General features: G+C 53.3%; 1 protein-coding gene across 1 annotated transcript in view; it reads right to left on the minus strand.

Moving 5' to 3' along the window:
* The window catches only part of SHANK3 (SH3 and multiple ankyrin repeat domains 3), a 288859-nt gene that overhangs the window by 38640 nt on the left and 232784 nt on the right, over positions 1-17435 (minus strand). Inside the window, exons 16-17 of the mRNA XM_034063065.1 lie at positions 5077-5212; positions 2180-2260 (exon numbers count right to left, since the gene is read on the minus strand). Coding sequence (XP_033918956.1) covers positions 2180-2260; positions 5077-5212 — 217 coding nt within the window. The remainder of the gene's footprint in view (positions 1-2179; positions 2261-5076; positions 5213-17435) is intronic.

Genomic DNA, 17435 nt, shown 5'->3' on the forward strand with positions numbered 1-17435 from the left:
TGGACAGCATTTAATGCCCAAGCCATGGAGAAACTCTTCTAAAAGCTCTCCATCACTCCCTGCTCTCCAAGGCAGGAGATTGCAATCTATGCATCCCCCAGAGCCAGTTTCCTCGGCACCCAGCAAATGGCAGGACTGCAGGACAGGAGTGCTTTGTTAGCAGCTTCCTGGGAATCTGCTTTTCCAAGGGCACTGGCACAACATGCAGCAAGAAAACATGGTACAGCTACAGTCACAAGGGATGTTCAGCAGCTGCAGGACAGGGACAGGATCCAAGTGAAAAGGGGCAGGGACCCTCACAGGGGCAAAGCTCCCTGTAAGAAGCTGCAGGTAGAAATGTCCCTTTCCCAACACCACTGTCCCCTCAGAAGAGGACACCGGGCTCTAATCCTGCACTGTGCCAAGGCCTGGGGATGGGAACCTGCACAAAACCTCCCCCTTGGCAGTAAAAGCTGGAGGATCAACACCGGAGGAAGAACCATCCCCCATTTTCCCTGGGATGTGTGCTGGGCCTGGCTACAGCTCTGATCCAGGAGTAACCACTGCAGCTCCCTGGAAAATCCATGGACAAAGACCAGTCACTCCTACAGTTCTCCCCCACCAGGAGCCATGGGCAGCTGCTGCTCCTGCTCCCTCTCCAGAAAGAAGAGGCAGTGAATAGATGCAGAACCTGCAGGCAGACCTGGAGGACTCATCTGTAACAGACTCACTGCTCTCCACTATCATGACTTCTCTCTCCACCAGTTCACCCCCTCAAGCTGTGCTTCCCAAAACACACATACAGGGCTGTCATGGCCATGTCCCACTGGTGGGGGCCTGGCCCCCAGTGAAGGCACCGCACGACACGTGCCAGGCTTCGACTGGGGCCCTATGCTCACCACAGATGGGCACGTGCTGCCAGGAAATGTGTAATGTGCTGCCTGTGTGTGCCAGTAGCCACCCTCATGCTGGGAGGAACTGCTCTCAGGGCCAGCAAGCGAGAGAGAAAACATGAACCCTGCGGTCTGTGCAGTGTCTGTGCAGAAGGAAGAGCAAACAGGGGAAGAAATAGGCTATTCTGGAGCCTCTCCTAATGGCTACCAGCAAACACAGCACCTGCAGGTTTAGGGATAAAGCTCTGGAGAAGCTGGAGCAGGCTGGGGTGAAGATCAAGGCAGTGGGCTCAGCAAATAAATCACAGTGGCCATCAACCAGCTGATGCAAACACTACAATGCTGAGATTTGTCCCTTCAAACCCATATCTGAGTATGAGCCAGAGCCCTAAAGGTCTGTTTTCTCAGGAGGACCATGCAGGGTTGTGAAGCCTGGAGGTGCAGGTGGGACAGAGAGTGGACCCCAAAAAAGAGGGGTAGCGGGGTCTCCGTTGAGGCTCATGCCTCTCGGGTGGGTCTCCCACCAGGCAGGACAGGAATCTGCCATACACAGCCCCTGCACCACAGCCGGTGAACGCATCTGCACCCATCACCGCGTCTCCGCATGGCAACACCATCCACGCAGCCAGCAGCAGTGTGAACACCGGCACTGCCATGGTTCTCCACCGGTGGGGTGCTACTGGGGGGAACCCAGAGGTACTGGGAAGGTGAGGGCTCAGTGAGATCTTCAGGATAGCTGGGAATACTGAGGGGCTCTGGCACAGGGAAGTGAGGATGGGGTGGGGGTGGAGAGGCTTGAAGAGAATACAGGAACATGGAGATGGAAGCTGGGATACCAAAGCATCTGGAACCGTGGGCTGGCTCTGTAGTGACAGCAGAACGTGTGAGTGTGTGCGCACGGTCGTGTGTGTGTGTAAGCGGGAAGTGCCGAGGGGGGTGCAGCTAATCCGGCAGCGAGAGGAAAATGGGAACAAGGGGCTGCTTGTGGTGCAGGAGGAGCAGGGAATGGATGGACAGATGCTCCTCAGGCACATGGAGCCTGCTGGAGAGGCAGTGTGGAAGGAGTGGGCTGGCTCTATGGGGGGGTCCTGCACCCGTGATGGACTTCCAGCCCCGCTGTGTCCCATATGCTGCTGAGCATGATGGAGACCTGACAGCAGGAGACACATCACCTCGTGCTCCTGCTCCCACTAGCAAACAGGTGCTGCTGGCTCCAGGCACAGCCCCGCGCGCTCCCGGTGCTCCCGGCTCCACACACAGCCCCGCATGCTCCCCGTGCCCCCGGCACGATGCCCATGGCCACTCACCCAGCTCCTCCAGCTCCGCTGTCATGGACTTGGAACGCAGTGTCAGGGTGGTGCTGGGCGCTCTCTTGGGAGGCGGCGGAGCTGAAAGGAAGAGAGACGGCATTTTGCATTTCTTGTCCAGGAACTTACGAGGAGTGGCCAGATGCAGGTGCCACTTCTTCTCCACAGCCTGGATCTCCTCGTACTCGCGGGATGAGGAGTCGCACTGCTGCAGGATCTTATTGAGGCTGCGCGTGGAAGCAAACTTCTTCATGGTCTCGGTAGCACAGTCCCGGGGCACGGGTTGGCCCCGGTGCGGAGGGGCCGGTGGCTCCCGCAGGCCCCCTCAGCAGAGGAGGAGGAGGAGAGTCCAAGTCATGTCCCCAGCTGTACCTGCCCCCCTGCGGCTACTGGAGATGCTATGAACGCCTCTCGCCGATCAGCTGTGTCCCAGGCAGCTGCCTGCCTGCCTGCAGGACTCAGCACCCAGCTCTGATGGCTGCTTCCCCTCCGCACACGCCATGGGTGGAGGGTAGGAGGCAGAAACGCATCCAGCAGGCCAGGGCTCAGTCTCTCATCCCCGCCTCGGCACGGCGCATCCCGGCACAGCCCAGCACAGCCCAGCACAGCACATCCCACCCACCCTGCGCTGGTCCGGCCCGAGGCTCCGTGCCCTAGCCGAGGGCTGGCGGTGTCCGGCGGCGCTCCCCCAGGGGCTGCCTAGCCTGGCCGGCCCGCAGGGCTGCCCCCGAGGTGCTGCATGCCATGAGCCCACCGAGCAGGGACCACTTGAAGGCTCTTTCTCTTCACTTGGGGCGCCTCCTCCTCCTCCTCGCTGACAAGGCTGGATTCAACGCTCAGGCATTGCCATGGCAACCGGAGCTCCAGGCTTTGCCTGCATCAGAGACCCCATCAGAGGCGGATTCAGCCAGAAAACGCCAGTCCCACACAGGCCTCCATCTCCCCCAGAAGAAGGGGGGGACTGAGGCGGGGGCCTCTGCTGTGGTCCTGCAGTGGGGACTTGGCTCCTGTCCCTGCACCCTGCTCTGAAGAGTGTCCGTCCAGCTCCGTCGGCTCAGGGCAGCAATGGGCAGCGGCAGCAGCGGCAGGCGGTGATGGGCAGCGACAGGCAGCAATGGGCAGCAATGGGCAGCAGCTCACTGGCTGCAGGGCTGGAAGCACCAGGAGAAGCAACAAGCAGCGATCCCAGCACCGATTCCCTCAGTCTTCCCCACTGACTCGTGCTTTCATGCTGTGACAATGTAATTGAATTGCAGCTCTTGGTGTCAGTGCAGAGCTGCCTCCTCCCTCCCCACGTGCCTCCCATCCCCCCCCCGCCGGGCTCTGCCCCACAGCTGCCTCCCCACACACCCCAGAGGCTGCTCCCAGCCCTGTGCTGCCAGCTGCCCTAGATTGTGCCCCTGCTTTCCATAGCTGTATGCCATGGTGTGTCCCCACTGCACACAGCTGACAGCCTCCCATCCAGCTGCCCTCCAGACTGGCCCTGAACTCCTCAGCTGGATGCCCGGCAACCCGAGGGCTGCCCCATAGGCCAGGAACACATAAGCCCACCACCAAACCCTCCTTCAGGCCTCACTTCTAGCCAATGGTCTCAGCTGTGCCCTGGGAATGACGGGGTGAACCAGAACCTTCTGGGGGCCCACAGATGCCCAGCAGCCCTGACACTGGCCATGACTACAGCAGCAACCAGGCCATGGGCAGCTCCCAGGCACAGCAACTGCCCAAGAGAGGACAGGCTCCAACCTGGCAACCCACACCACTATGGGGTCTGTCCTCCCCCCTGGCATCCCCTGTGCTCCTGTGGGCACCATCCTGCACCCTGAGACCCCCACAGGGACAGCTCTCCAATACCCATATGTAGCGGGGGCAGCTCTCCATCACAACCCCCCTCACATACCAAAGCCAATTCTTTACCACGACACCCCCTGCCTGCTGACGCAGCGGCTGTGCCCACCCTGACACCCCTCAGGGCAGGGGGGTCCCCGTCCCTGCTCTGCAGCACTGGCTCTCACTGGCACCACAGGGTGCAGGCACAAGAAGCAGCTCCACTCCTGAGGTGTGAAAGCAGCTCCCGTGTGAGAACAAAGCTGCTGGTGTGCTGCAGCCTGGCTGAGGATGGCACCCACTGGTGTGCTGCAGCCTGGCTGAGGATGGCACCCACTGGTGCCCTGCAGCCTGGCTGAGGATGGCACCCACTGGTGTGCTGCAGCCTGGCTGAGGATGGCACCCACTGGTGTCCTGGCCAGGAGCTGTGGTGCTCTGCTGCTGCCCCGCTACCAGACTACCATCCCTGTGCCCCTGTGCTGTTCCCAGCCACAACCACCAGCACATCCCGGTGTGGCAGCGCTGCACGTGTGGAGGTTTCTATGCCCAGGATTGTCCCCTTGTGCCCTCATTCCTCACCAGCTGCAGCTCCACAGCCTCATGGTGCCCACCCATGTGGTAGGTACATGCAGCAGGTTCATGCAGTGAGTGCATGAAGCAGGTGCATCGAGTGGGCTCATGCTGTGCTCCTGCAGTGGGCTAATGCAGTGGGTGCATGCAGCAGGCTCATTCAGTGCGTGCATGCAGCAGGCTAATGCAGTGGGCTCATACAGTGGGTGCATGCAGCAGGCTCATTCAGTGCCTGCATGCAGCAGACTAATGCAGTGGGTGCATGCAGCAGGCTCTTTCAGTGCCAGCATGCAGCAGGCTATGCAGTGGGCTCATACAGTGGGTGCATGCAGCAGGCTCATTCAGTGCCTGCATGCAGCAGGCTAATGCAGTGTGCTCATACTGTGGGTGTGTGCAGTGGGCTTGTGCTACCTCTCCTTGTGGCAGCACCACGGTCTCTGCACGGCTGCTCACATTCAGGCCACACAACCCCCATTGGGGGAAACACACAACTCCAGACCTACCCTTCTTCCGAACAACTTCTTCTGATTCTGGCTTGCGGCTGACAGAAACAACCTTCATCACCAGGTGGTTCCCCCCCTGCCGGATCAAGGACACGACCTGCTTGTGCCCAACCTTCACCACGTTGACGCCATTCACCTAGGACACAAACAAGAGAGCAGTGTAAGGGCTGGCTGCCATAGAGCAAGGCTGATGTCCAGCCATGGAATGTGATGATTTGCACCTGGTTTTACAGCCCAGCATGTTCTCATATTTCAGCTATCCCTGTGGGATGTCACCAGTGACCACAACCTTCTGGAGACGCAGAGGAAGCTGCAGCAAGGTCAGTGTGAACCTGTGCCCGCAAGTCGCAGGAGGGACCTCCTGTTTCTACTGCCCACAAAGGCAGATCCATAAATACTGGGCACTTCCTAGTGCTGCGACCACAGGGAGCGCTTCTGGACCTGCAAGTCCTGCACTGCTGTTGCAGGAGCTGGAAGAGGTGCTGCTAGAGCCATAGAGCACATGGAGGGGGATAACCACAACCCAAGCAGCTGCCCTATCCTCACAGCACCAACCCATGTGTGCAGAGACGCAAACTGCTCCCCCAGCTATCAACACGCTGATCTGCTCCTTCCAGGGTCTACAGGACATACACTGAAGCTCATTGCAGTGGCTGTTTTCAGTGCCAATATAACCTATTGGCTCCTTGGGCAACAAGCGCTGGGCTGAGAGGTCAGGTCAGACAACCCCGAGACACAAACCGCAGAAATACAGGAAAATGCAATCTCAGTACTGGGATATCTACCAAACACCAACCAACACCAGGTTCTCCACAGGTGTTAACAGACGGACCCTCACCATGGGTAACAGAGGCTTAGATGTAACAGGGATGAGTTGGGGTTGAAGGGGCCTTAAAGCTCCTCCAGCTCCAACCCCTGCCATGGGCAGGGACCCCTTCCACTGGAGCAGCTGCTCCAAGCCCCTGTGTCCAACCTGGCCTTGAGCACTGCCAGGGATGGGGCAGCCACAGCTTCTCTGGGCACCCTGTGCCAGCGCCTCAGCACCCTCACAGGGAACAGCTTCTGCCTCAGAGCTCAGCTCAGTCTCCCCTCTCTTGGGCAGGTTCAAGCCATTCCCCTTGGCCTGTCCCTACATCCCTTGTCCCAAGCCCCTCTCCAGCTTTCCTGCAGCCCCTTTAGGCACTGGAGCTGCTCTCAGGTCTCCCCTTCTCTTGTCCAGGCTGCCCCAGCCCAGCTCTCTCAGCCTGGCTCCAGAGCTGCTCCAGCCCTCGCAGCAGCTCCATGGCCTCCTCTGGCCTCGCTCCATCAGCTCCAGGTCCCTCTTGTGCTGCTGCCCCAGAGCTGGGTCAGGGCTGCAGGGGGGGTCTCACAGAGCACGGCAGAGGGGCAGGATCCTCTCCTGAAGTTTTATTTTGGTGACATTATAAACCCGCTCCAGTTAAACCAACTCTTAACCTTTTCTTTGGATGAGCTCCCATTCATCACACCAAACCTCTGCTCTATCGATCTCAGGCTGCAGGTCCCCTACAGACCAGCCATGACTGCAGGGCCATCTAGAATGGGTCTGGTCACCATGCAGCAGCAGGTCTAGAGCTCAGCCCTGGACAGATCCACCAGAGGCCCTGTCTAATGATGGTTCCTCATCCACAAGGACTTGCCAAGTCCCACCATGTGGTATGCTTGTGAACCACTTCCCATCGCTCTGTGGGTTTTGTAATGGGGACTTTAAGAGCGTGGTGAACTAAACCTGTTACATCTCAACGGTGCATTCATCCAACAAACCTGACACCTCACAAAATGAAATGAAGCTTGTTTTGTGAAGGTTTCTGCTGGTCATTACATCCATCAGCAGTATCTGAACAGTTATTTTTGCCAGTAGCTGACACCAGACTCAGAGGTTTATGATCAACGGGATCATCCCCCTTGCTCCTTCCGGATGCCAGCACTGTGCCAGTATCCTGGCTCTGCCCCAGCACCACAGCCACCGACTGCAAACACTGACAAATTACCACCTGGCAGATGCTTCCAGCTTCAGTTACTAATGGCTTGGAACACGTTTCATCATCCGCATGTGACAGTGCACAGCACCCTGCTCCCTTCCAAATAAAGAACAAACACTGACAAACATGCCTGGGCTTTCTGTTTCATTTCTCACCATCCAACCCTGTCCACCCAAATGGGCAGCAGATCAGATTGTTTTCATAGAACCAAGGAATGGTTTGGGTCAGGAGGGACCTTAAAGCTCATCCAGTTCCAACCCCCTGCAATGGGCAGGGACCCCTTCCACTGGAGCAGCTGCTCCAAGCCCCTGTGTCCAACCTGGCCTTGAGCACTGCCAGGGATGGGGCAGCCACAGCTGCTCTGGGCACCTGTGCCAGTGCCTCAGCACCCTCACAGGGATCTGCCTTAGATCTAACCTGAACTTCCCCACTTTTACTTTGAGCTCATCACCCCTTGTCCTATTGCTACAGTCCCTGATGAAGCTATAGTCCCGTCTCCAGCATCCTCATAGCCCACTTCAGACACTGGAAGCTGCTCTGAGGTCTCCATGCAGTCATGCAGCTGTAGGATTCCAACCTGGCCTCTACTGTGCAACTTCACCTTCTGCTGGGTGCTCCTTGGCTGTGTGGAGCAGCTCAGGGAGATCAACACCAGCTTTACCCAGCACACTAATAAAGGCAGCTGTGAAGGACAGGAAGGACAAGACACTGGCCAGTAAGCACAGAGCCCCTGTGCCACACTTGCCTGGGAGCCCTGACTTGATGCTGTGACTCTCTGAAACACCCTTGGCTGGAGGACATCAACCCAAAGCCACAACCGAAGGGGCCAGAAATGTGCCAGAGCTGGGTGAAGTTCCCCATTCTACAAAGGAGAGCTTGGTCACTGGTGTGGGAATATGAAGAGTCTGACCTCTGGGAAAACAAACGTCTCCTCATTGTTTAAAACAGAGGGAACAGCACATGAATGGTGTCCCAAGTCCCCAGGTCTTTTCTGTGACAGATGGAGTAAACCCAAGGATGTGCTCAAAGCTGAGGAACTGTAGCTCAAGGAGTAACATCTTGCAGAAAGCAGGTAAGAGAAGCAGTCAAGAAGCTACAGTAACCTAGACGGTGATGAATGGATGTTACACAGTTAAGCTGATCACAGGGACACTGGTCAGACAGTTGCTTGCACTAAACAGTAATGTCCGGAAAAAAACAATTCCTGAGAAATATGAAATCCTGATTTATCCCCAATTCCTGCTGATGGTCAAGAACATGAATTACAGAACCCTTCAACTGCAAACAACTTTGGCTAAACCTTCATATCAGCAAAGTTCCTCTAACAGATGCTCTCGAAGAATTCAAAATACAAAGAGGAATGCACATCTCATGAGGTTACCCCACTGAGATGACGGTGGGAAGATTTTCAGTGGAGCAGCTGCTCCAGTGCAAGGGGTCCCTGCCCGTGGCAGGGGTTAGAACTGGATGGGCTTTAAGGTCCCTTCAACCCAAACTGTTCCATGATTCTACGAACAGGGACTGCTGGACTGGGAGAGGGTCTCAGCCAGGCCATCCCCACCTGCAGCAGTAAGCAACATCAGAACTGTGCTCTCAGGAGCACAAAACCATCTCCCACAGGGGCAATAAAGCACTTAGACATAAAAAGACAAGGTAGCAAAGTAAAGAAAGTAATGGTCCACCCCCTGAGCAGACCTGTGCATGAAGGATCCCTGCAGCTGACAGCATGAGGCTGTCTGATGATGCTGGAGCTACATGAGGGATGCCTGAGACAGACCCACAAATCAGTTTTTGGTGCCAGTCTATGAAGTGATGAATCTTCAAGAAGACCAGCAGCTGGGAGTCCTGCCCATTGAACTACACATTCCAAATCACTGCTGGCCTTCAACTGGGGAGGTGTTGGGATGAGAAAGATCAGACAGTGGTGGCAGCCGTGGACTCATTGTGATCCAGCAATAATGAATTCCAACAATTGCCTAATGAGGATGCCCTGCTCTTGGAGAGGTGCATTTGGCCTGGAAGAGGACAGGAGATAAAAACATGCAGAAAATGTCTACAGAACATAAAATAACACACACAGAGATGTCTAAGTCTGGGCATCATAAACTGCTGCAACTACCTTCCAAGGACTGAATGGTGCATCCAGGAGGACTCCCAAACCAAGTGAGAGGACAAAGGGTGGCAGATAGGCCATCATGCAAATAGATGCAGAGTAATACTTGTAGGGAAGAGCCCTCTGAATTTATGCTGATGCTGAATACAGACTTGATGGGTGCAGCTCCAGACAGGCCTTGGAGCTCACACTGACTGGTCTCAAAAGTCATGGGCTCCATGCACTACAGCAGCCAAGAAAATATATCATGGCAGAGAGTGAAACCAAGTGGGGAACGTCATCTGTGCTGACCCTGCACATGCACAGCTTCAGTGCTGTGTGCAAGTCTGGATCCGCAGCTCCAGGAAGAAGTGGTAGAACTGGAGAAGAGCAACCAAGATGGTCAAGGGAATAGAGAAACTGCCCAATGAGACAGACTGGGAAGGGTGGGACTGCAGTTGGAGAAGAGAAGGCTGAAGATGTGCACGTCCACAGCTTACAGAACTGCCTAAGGCAGAGCCCCCAGCAAGGGCAGCACTGCTGTTCACTACATCTGCAGTGTCAGGACAGGGCTCCCAATGGGACCAGGGGCAGATCAGGGGAAGCCAGACAAGAGCAAGAAGTCTTCATGCAGCATGCAATGGTCTTCTGGAGCTCACTGCATGGGAGGCCTGGGGTGGACAGTGCTGGCAGATCTGGAGAGAGATCAGATGAATTCCTTGGGAACAGGTCCATGCACAGACACTAAGATGGCTGAGCAGGGTCATTCCTGCTATGTCCTCAGTACAATGATGCTGGATGTTGGAAGGCACATGGGGAACAGTCAGGGACATGGGATCTTCTTAATTATCAGCATCAGGTACTGCCACTGTCCCCATGAAGGAAGGAATCCTTTAATGGCCACCAGTATCTACAATGCACTACAATGCAGCATTTGATTGTTGGAGGAGGGTGAAGGTGCTATCACCACAGCTTCAGCAAGCATGCTCTGGTCCAGTCTGGACACTTCATAACCCAAATGATGTTGATCAGTGAGAGGCAGCTTTGAGAAAGACACAGTGTTCTCAGAAACTGAGAAAGGCCAAGTTGAGTTCTGAGGGAAGACTGAAGAACCACACGTGACGTGATGGTATCTGCACCTTCCTTATGTAGTATCTGTACAGAAGCCTGACCTGACAATGAATCACCTGAATCATACACATCCAAGGAACAAGCTGTTACTTGAACGCAAGCTTTGAAGTTTGAATTAAGTCTGTTCTACCCCAGAGCTCCATCACAGCCACCCACCAGGAGTGCAATGGGTCCGTCAACCAGGATAAGAACAGACCACCGGGCCTGGGGACTTGGGGATCAACCTTCATTGACAAGAACAAACCTGTCCATCAGTCCAGAGAGCAGAGCTGAGGGTTTCTGACTGACAACTTCACCCTTTCAGCATTTCAAAGTGCTCAACCTGGAGACAAGCTGCAAGATTATCCATACCCTAAAGTGCTGCTTCTGAGAACTTGAACCCTAAACTGTCTTTCCCACCTCTCTAGGCAATGTAATTTTCAATCATAGGATTTACTGGTGCAGAAATGCTTTGAAATGTCATTTCACTAAAATCCATGATTGTGGTTATCCAGGGGATGTTCTGCACATGCCCCAGAGCTGCAGTGAGCTGTCTCCTCCAAGCTGGGTGATGGAATTAGGTACCCACCAGCCAGAGCTGCTGCCCCCATCAGCCCTCCCTCAGGATCCTGAGCAAGATGGACTCCTTGAGCTTCAATTCCTCTTTCAGCTTGTGAATCACCCTGAGGGCCTTTTAGAATCCCACTTGGTAACATCAGACCATAGGTGCATATGTTTGACTTGCACAAAGGGATGTTCTGGTGATCTTATGAAGCTGCAACCAGAACAGGCAAGTTCACAGAACCGGGGAAGTTTGTCCCTTACATACACAAAATCTCCACCACATCCTATGCAATGAAATGAACAGTAACACAGTTATCTTGGAGAAACCTATGTCCTTCACTGAATTACACTTTCCCAGGGTGATTTCACATTCTGTAACCTACATTCCTGCTTGCAGACACGTCACCTCGCCTGGGATGGGTCTGCTTCAGCAGGAAAGCTGGATCCCTCTGCAGCAGTTCCTCCAGCATCAGCTATCCCCTCTGCCTGGTACCCGCAGTCCTCTCAACCTGGGGATCTGGCACTATTCTGAAACACTGACAGAAATGTTGAGCTGCAGGCAACAAAAATATAGAGACCTTGATGGTGATGGCCCCGCTGGTACCTTCCCCTTAGCAGATGCTTCTGGCAATGTCCCCCTGCTTCACTTCACAGCGCTTCTAAGCTATGTTTGTTGCGAGTTCATTTATACATGAGCCATGTGGTTATTAAGGGAGTCAAACCTTTGTGACCATAGGCCTCCCTTTAACCAGTCCTGTGGTGTTCCCAAGAGAAGACACCATGTTTGCTCCCACCTCCCATGGCACCACACTGCATGCTATTCATCCTGTTCCCTTCCCTAATTCTTTGTTGACTGTGGTCCCCTTGAACCACTTTGTTACTTCCCCCAGCAGTGATGCTGAGCTAAATGAGCTCTTGCTTCCCAAACCACCTATTTTACACCCCGGCATAGAGAACAGCAGGAACCCTGAACCAGCTCTTGGGGAGCTCATGGAGCCCAAGACTAGAAGGCACCCGCAGCAGCTCCTCACCAGGCTCCTTGACACTTGGGATTTGTTATTCAAGCCTGTTAATTTGAGTAGCTTTATTTTTAGCAAATACTATCTCACTTTCTCCTTGGTTACAGCTGGGAAACTTTCTGTTCCAAGCACATCATATGGATAGATACATCTTCCTGATTTGTTCCAAACTCAGCGCAGAACATTTCTGCCTTTTTTTTTGCACCAGAATATACAATTTCATCATTTACATATAGAAATGGATCTGTACCAGACTTTTTTTTCCCTTCCAATGCTCCAAAATTTCTCATTATCTTTACATATTGGCCTTTGATATTTCCTTTGGCTCCCCCCATCAACCTCCTACACACTCCAGCTCAAATTAACCGCATTTCCTTCTCCTTCCCTTGCTAACCTTTCCAGCAAGAAGGGGAGATGTGTGTCTGTAAGCAATATTTAACTGCTCCTTCATTATCTCACTCAAGTGGGTGATGGCCCAGCAGATTTCCCCCGCCTCGATTTCTGGACTGCATTTAGCAGCGTGTCCTCACATAACCCTTTCATTGCGTTAATTATGCCAAATTTATGTACCCAACCATGAGAAACTGAGGTTCAAAGGTCTTACTCTTGTCCACGAGATGCTCCAGGCTGCTGCCATATTCTGCACATGGTCAGGGCCCCACACCTGGATCTGCTGCTCCACATGTACAGTGTCACTGGAGCAACTGATCCTGTTTTCAAAGGTGTGAAATGAAATCCACAGAAACATGGGATGGTTGGGCTGGAAAGCAACAGTTCCTCCAGTTCCAACCCCTTGTCATGGCCAGGGACACCTCACACTAGAGCAGCTGCTCCAGGCCCCTGTGTCCAACCTGGCCTTGAGCACTGCCAGGGATGGGGCAGCCACAGCTTCTCTGGGCACCCTGTGCCAGCGCCTCAGCACCCTCACAGGGAACAGCTTCTGCCTCAGAGCTCAGCTCAGTCTCCCCTCAGGCAGGTTCAAGCTATTCCCCTTATCCTGTCCCCTCATCCCTTTTCCAAAGCCCCCCTCCAGAACCCACCAGACTTGACACGTTCTAAGGCAGACCCCAAGCTATGTCAGATGAATTCACTGCCCCAGATTCCATCTCCACATGTGTTTGGTCTCTGCAGGCAGAGCAGCTCATAGTCAGCCAGCATCTTCATGGCCTTCTCTGGCCTCACTCCAGCAGCTCCACGTCCCTCTTGTGTGTATCCCACAGCAACAACATTTCACCAGAGGCAGAAGAGACATTCAGGAAGCATTTCCCTATTGAACCAGTCTCTGCCCCAGCAGGTTTTCTCCTTACCCACAGGGAAAGGTGACTGTGGGGTCCCTTCATCCCCAGTGCAGACACTGCCCCAGCACTTTCCCTGCCCTGCACACCAGGCTTTGGCACTGAGATCCCTCATCAGTTGTTAATTGTAATTTTAACAATGCTTTTGTATGACCATGAAATAAAGTCCCAAATAATGACAATATGCACATATTTATGCCCAGTTTTGGGTCTAATGTCTGTAAATCCTATGTGTAGACACATGCATGCTCAACATCTGTATAAAACAGAAGTGTAAGTCCAAAGGCTGCTGTTCACATCACTTGTTACAAGCTCCTCAAGGGAAATATCCAGGCTCTAAACCCTGCAGGCTCAGATGAAGACATGGCTCAGCACTATGGACTGTGCTCTTCAGTACCAGTCAGACATGGCAGGAATCGCAAACCCCACACCCTGACAGGTGACACTTCCACAGCCTGGCACTGCCTCACTGACTGCAGTGAGCCAGGTGAGCACCAACTGCACAATGGTGTCATTGCCTCGTGCTTTGTGCTGGTGATGGGTTTGGAGAGGCTGTCACTGGATGCCGTCTGCAGCAGCTACTGCATTCACATCCCACCTCATCCAAAGGTACCTCAGCACAGCCTGTTGCTGCTCTCTGCATGGCTGCCTCCATCCCTGAGGCTTGGAGCCTTCCCTCAAGAACAGCCACATCTCTGTGTTGCTGCATTTTATCCAGCTCGACCACATTTTAACAGCCACATCCACTTCCCTTGCCCTCTGAAAACCACTACCAGTGAGCAGAGCACCTCCAGTCTGGCTGAGGACATGTCCTCAGCCAAGGCACAGGCACCCTTTGCTCCAGCAGCATCTGCAGGTTTCTTGACCCAGACTGTCCAAATGAGGCACACAAGGGTAAACCCACCTACCCCTGCTCCTGGCCAGGGAGGTGATGCAATCTCCCCACCCCTGTGTCCTACCTAACAGCTGCAGTGCTGGCACTGATGTGGGAATTCCCTGGGTATACAGGGAACTCAAGAATGGAGACACTTCCCAAAGGTGACCTAGGGGACCACCTGAGCCCTACTGAAACACACCCAGATGTTACAAACAAAACTGGTTGATTTCTGTGAGGATGACCTTGTACTAACTGGAGTTTGACATTGAGGGATAGTGCATTGTGTATGTAAAACCAGCAGAGCTCCCTGGCTCCGAATCCAAGAACTGTTGGATATAAACCAGGAAAACTGATGTTGCAATCAAGACCATTCAAACAGCATGAAGCCAACTGATGGTTGATCCTAGCAGAGAATTTCTGGGGAGAAACCTCATTAAATGACCACCAATGACCGTCAAGAGATCCCCATGGACAGTGATTAGGAGGAAAGACACAACAAATACTAATAGTAGTAGTAGTAGATTACTGACCAACCATTATAACTGCAGTGTTCCCTTTGTACCTCTTGTGTATAAATCTAATGACATGAAACCGGCATTGAGTGATGTATCCACTTTCAGGATAACACAGAGAGCTGCTGGCAGCTCTGCCTTGGCCACAGTCATGTCCTGCTGCTCTCCTGCACTCAGACACTGCCTCCTGGGACACCTCTCCTGCAGAGGGTGGGAGATGCAGGTGACTCCTGAATAGGATTTGTCAAATGGATAAGGAACAGGCTGTCCAAAGAAGTGGTAAATGCTCCATCCCTGGCGGTGTTCAAGGCCAGATTGGACAGAGCCTTGGGTGACATTTTGTGGTGTGAGGCATCCCTGCCCATGGCAGAGGGCTGGAACTAAATAATCTTAAGGGCCTTTCCAACCCAAACCATTCTAAAATGTTTCTATACAATAAAAAAACAACCAAACAAACCACATTTAAATGCAGAGAGAGCTCTGACTTAAGAAAAACACAATTCAGGAAAGGAACCACACAAATCACAGGCCACCCTGGTAAAAAACCCTCAGTAGTTCTGCCAGGTGCTGGAAGAGTGAGGAAGCACAAGTAGGTCTTCTGCTATCTACCCCAGCCCTTGGTATTGTCACAGTGAAGGCTGTCACCAGACATGGGACACAGACACCATGTGCTAAGCCAGAACTACTGTCCTGGGAGGTTTGCTGCTTGCCCCACTGTCCTTCTGATCACTACCCCTTGCTGCTCATCCAGGTGGGTCACAGTGACACATCCAGGAAACACCCTGAGCAGCTTGAGCTCTGTCAGGCTTTGGGGCCATGGGCACAACAAAGCAAGAGCATGTTCCAGCTCCGTCCTCAACAGTCTGTCCCCAAAACCTCTTCAGGCTGAAGTACAGACCCACTGGAGTGCACATGTCTGCCAGAGCCATGCCTGGCGCTGCAGCTGATGCTGCCCACTGTGACTGAACTTCCCTCATCCCGGTGCCCTGGCCAGCAGCCTGAGGGCACTTATCACCCTTTCCACTCAGGCTGGGGAGGCTGCACAGGAATATTGTGCTCAGTTTTCAGCCACTGAGGTCAAGAGATGGGGACAAACTGAAGGGGCTCCAGACCCACATCATACAATGAAAAGCCAGCTAGGAGCCTTGACTGCTCACAGGGACTCACAGAGATGACTGAGCTGAGCTGTTCCTGAAGGAGCAGCTCATGTAACCAACATGGCCAACAGCCACAGGCTGCGGTTTGGGAGGCTCAGGTTGGACTCAGACTCTAGATAAGGAACAAGACTTTCCAGGAGCACAGAAGGGCTCCACAGCAGGCCACCAGGACCAGAGCAGCACCAACATGTACATGGTTCCCTACAGAAGGTTCCTAGTGCTTGGCTGGACAGAGCCACAGTTCACCTGATGGAGTCTTTCTCAGAGCAGAATCCCAAAGAACCCTTCCAGCCAGCACTTCTGTGCCTCTACAGAGAACACCCAGCTGTGGGTTCGGAGGCTGGCTCAGGAAGATCAGACCAAATTTACAGTTTCACTGTGCAACAGAGTAACTCATTGATGGAAAAAACCTCAAAGGTCCCCAAAGAGCCTTGACAGGGAGCCAGGGGAGAAGATTCTCTCCACTAAAAGCCATGTGAGACACATGCTCAGAACCAAGAGAAAATCCCTCCATTTGAGGATGCAAAAGACTCATATGTAACCAGAACTCAAGTTTCTGCAGTGGGTAAGGACCTGGCCATAGCTCAGGATGAAAACATGGTTCACCAAGCTACGTAACCACACTTCCTCATGGTCTTTCTGTTACTAAACCGAGTATCTCTCACAAGAAATGAGCAGTCCTCAGAGCTACCTGACATCCAGGCCACGCACTGAAAGCTGGAGTTCCCAGATAGCCAAGACAACCCATGGGGGGGCTGGGGATGCTGCAGGGTGCACCCAGCAGCACAGAGAGGGACTTGCAGTGATGGGGAAGTAAAAACCATCCACACTCTCATCAGACTGGTCACATCCTGCCACCATTGAAGGCAGTGCTGATGAAGGCATCTCTAGCAACAGTCACAGTACAGAATCCAGTACTACACACAGAGTAAAGCCAGGTCTCCAAGTGTCCCCTGCTGCCATATGGCTCAACACACCTCGATGTGATGGCTTCCACAGCGAGGAACTTGAGGAACGTTTCAGAGCTGTGATGAAACCTCATGCTATTGAAGTTCTTGGTCCACCATCAACTCAGAGTGACTTCTGTGAGACAGGTGGACTGCAATGAGCAAGTGAGATGGAATGGGAGAAATGAACCAGATCTCCTCTTGAGGTGATGGAGATACCAGAATCATGTGTGGGAACTGCAAGCCGTCCTGTTCTCACTATGTGGATAATTAAAGAAGAGTAATGATTGCTCACAGTGCACCTGGGTCTTGAGCAAGCCAAGAAGTGTTTGGGTGCAAGGTCGGGCTGGGAAGTAGCCTGGGGAGTGATTGTTTATAGAATGGAATTTATAGTGACTGAAAACAGTCACTGGGAATGATGTGATTTCTGTTTGGCTCCATGGCTCAGACCTGTATCTGTGTGCTACATATTACCATGCTTGGGTGAATAAAGTGGAGCCACTTGTGAAAGCAGACTGTGTTTGTGTGTGTGTGTATTTAACCTCTTTCTTTACAGAGGCTGCAATCATGTTCAAAGACTGAACCTCCAAATTGAAACGCTGTGTCCAGGAAGGCTTTCTCCTGTGTCTGCTGCTGGAGACCAGCACACAGGACACTCACAGCAACACCAGTGCTGCTCTGAGCCTCCAGAGGTCAGCACCTCAGAGCACATGGACACCACAAAATTCCAACTTCATGTTGGAGTCATCACTGGCTCCTCATGAAGGCTTTGCCACCCATAAACCT

Source organism: Melopsittacus undulatus, chromosome 5 (assembly GCF_012275295.1).
Source record: "Melopsittacus undulatus isolate bMelUnd1 chromosome 5, bMelUnd1.mat.Z, whole genome shotgun sequence".
NCBI lineage: Eukaryota > Metazoa > Chordata > Aves > Psittaciformes > Psittaculidae > Melopsittacus > Melopsittacus undulatus.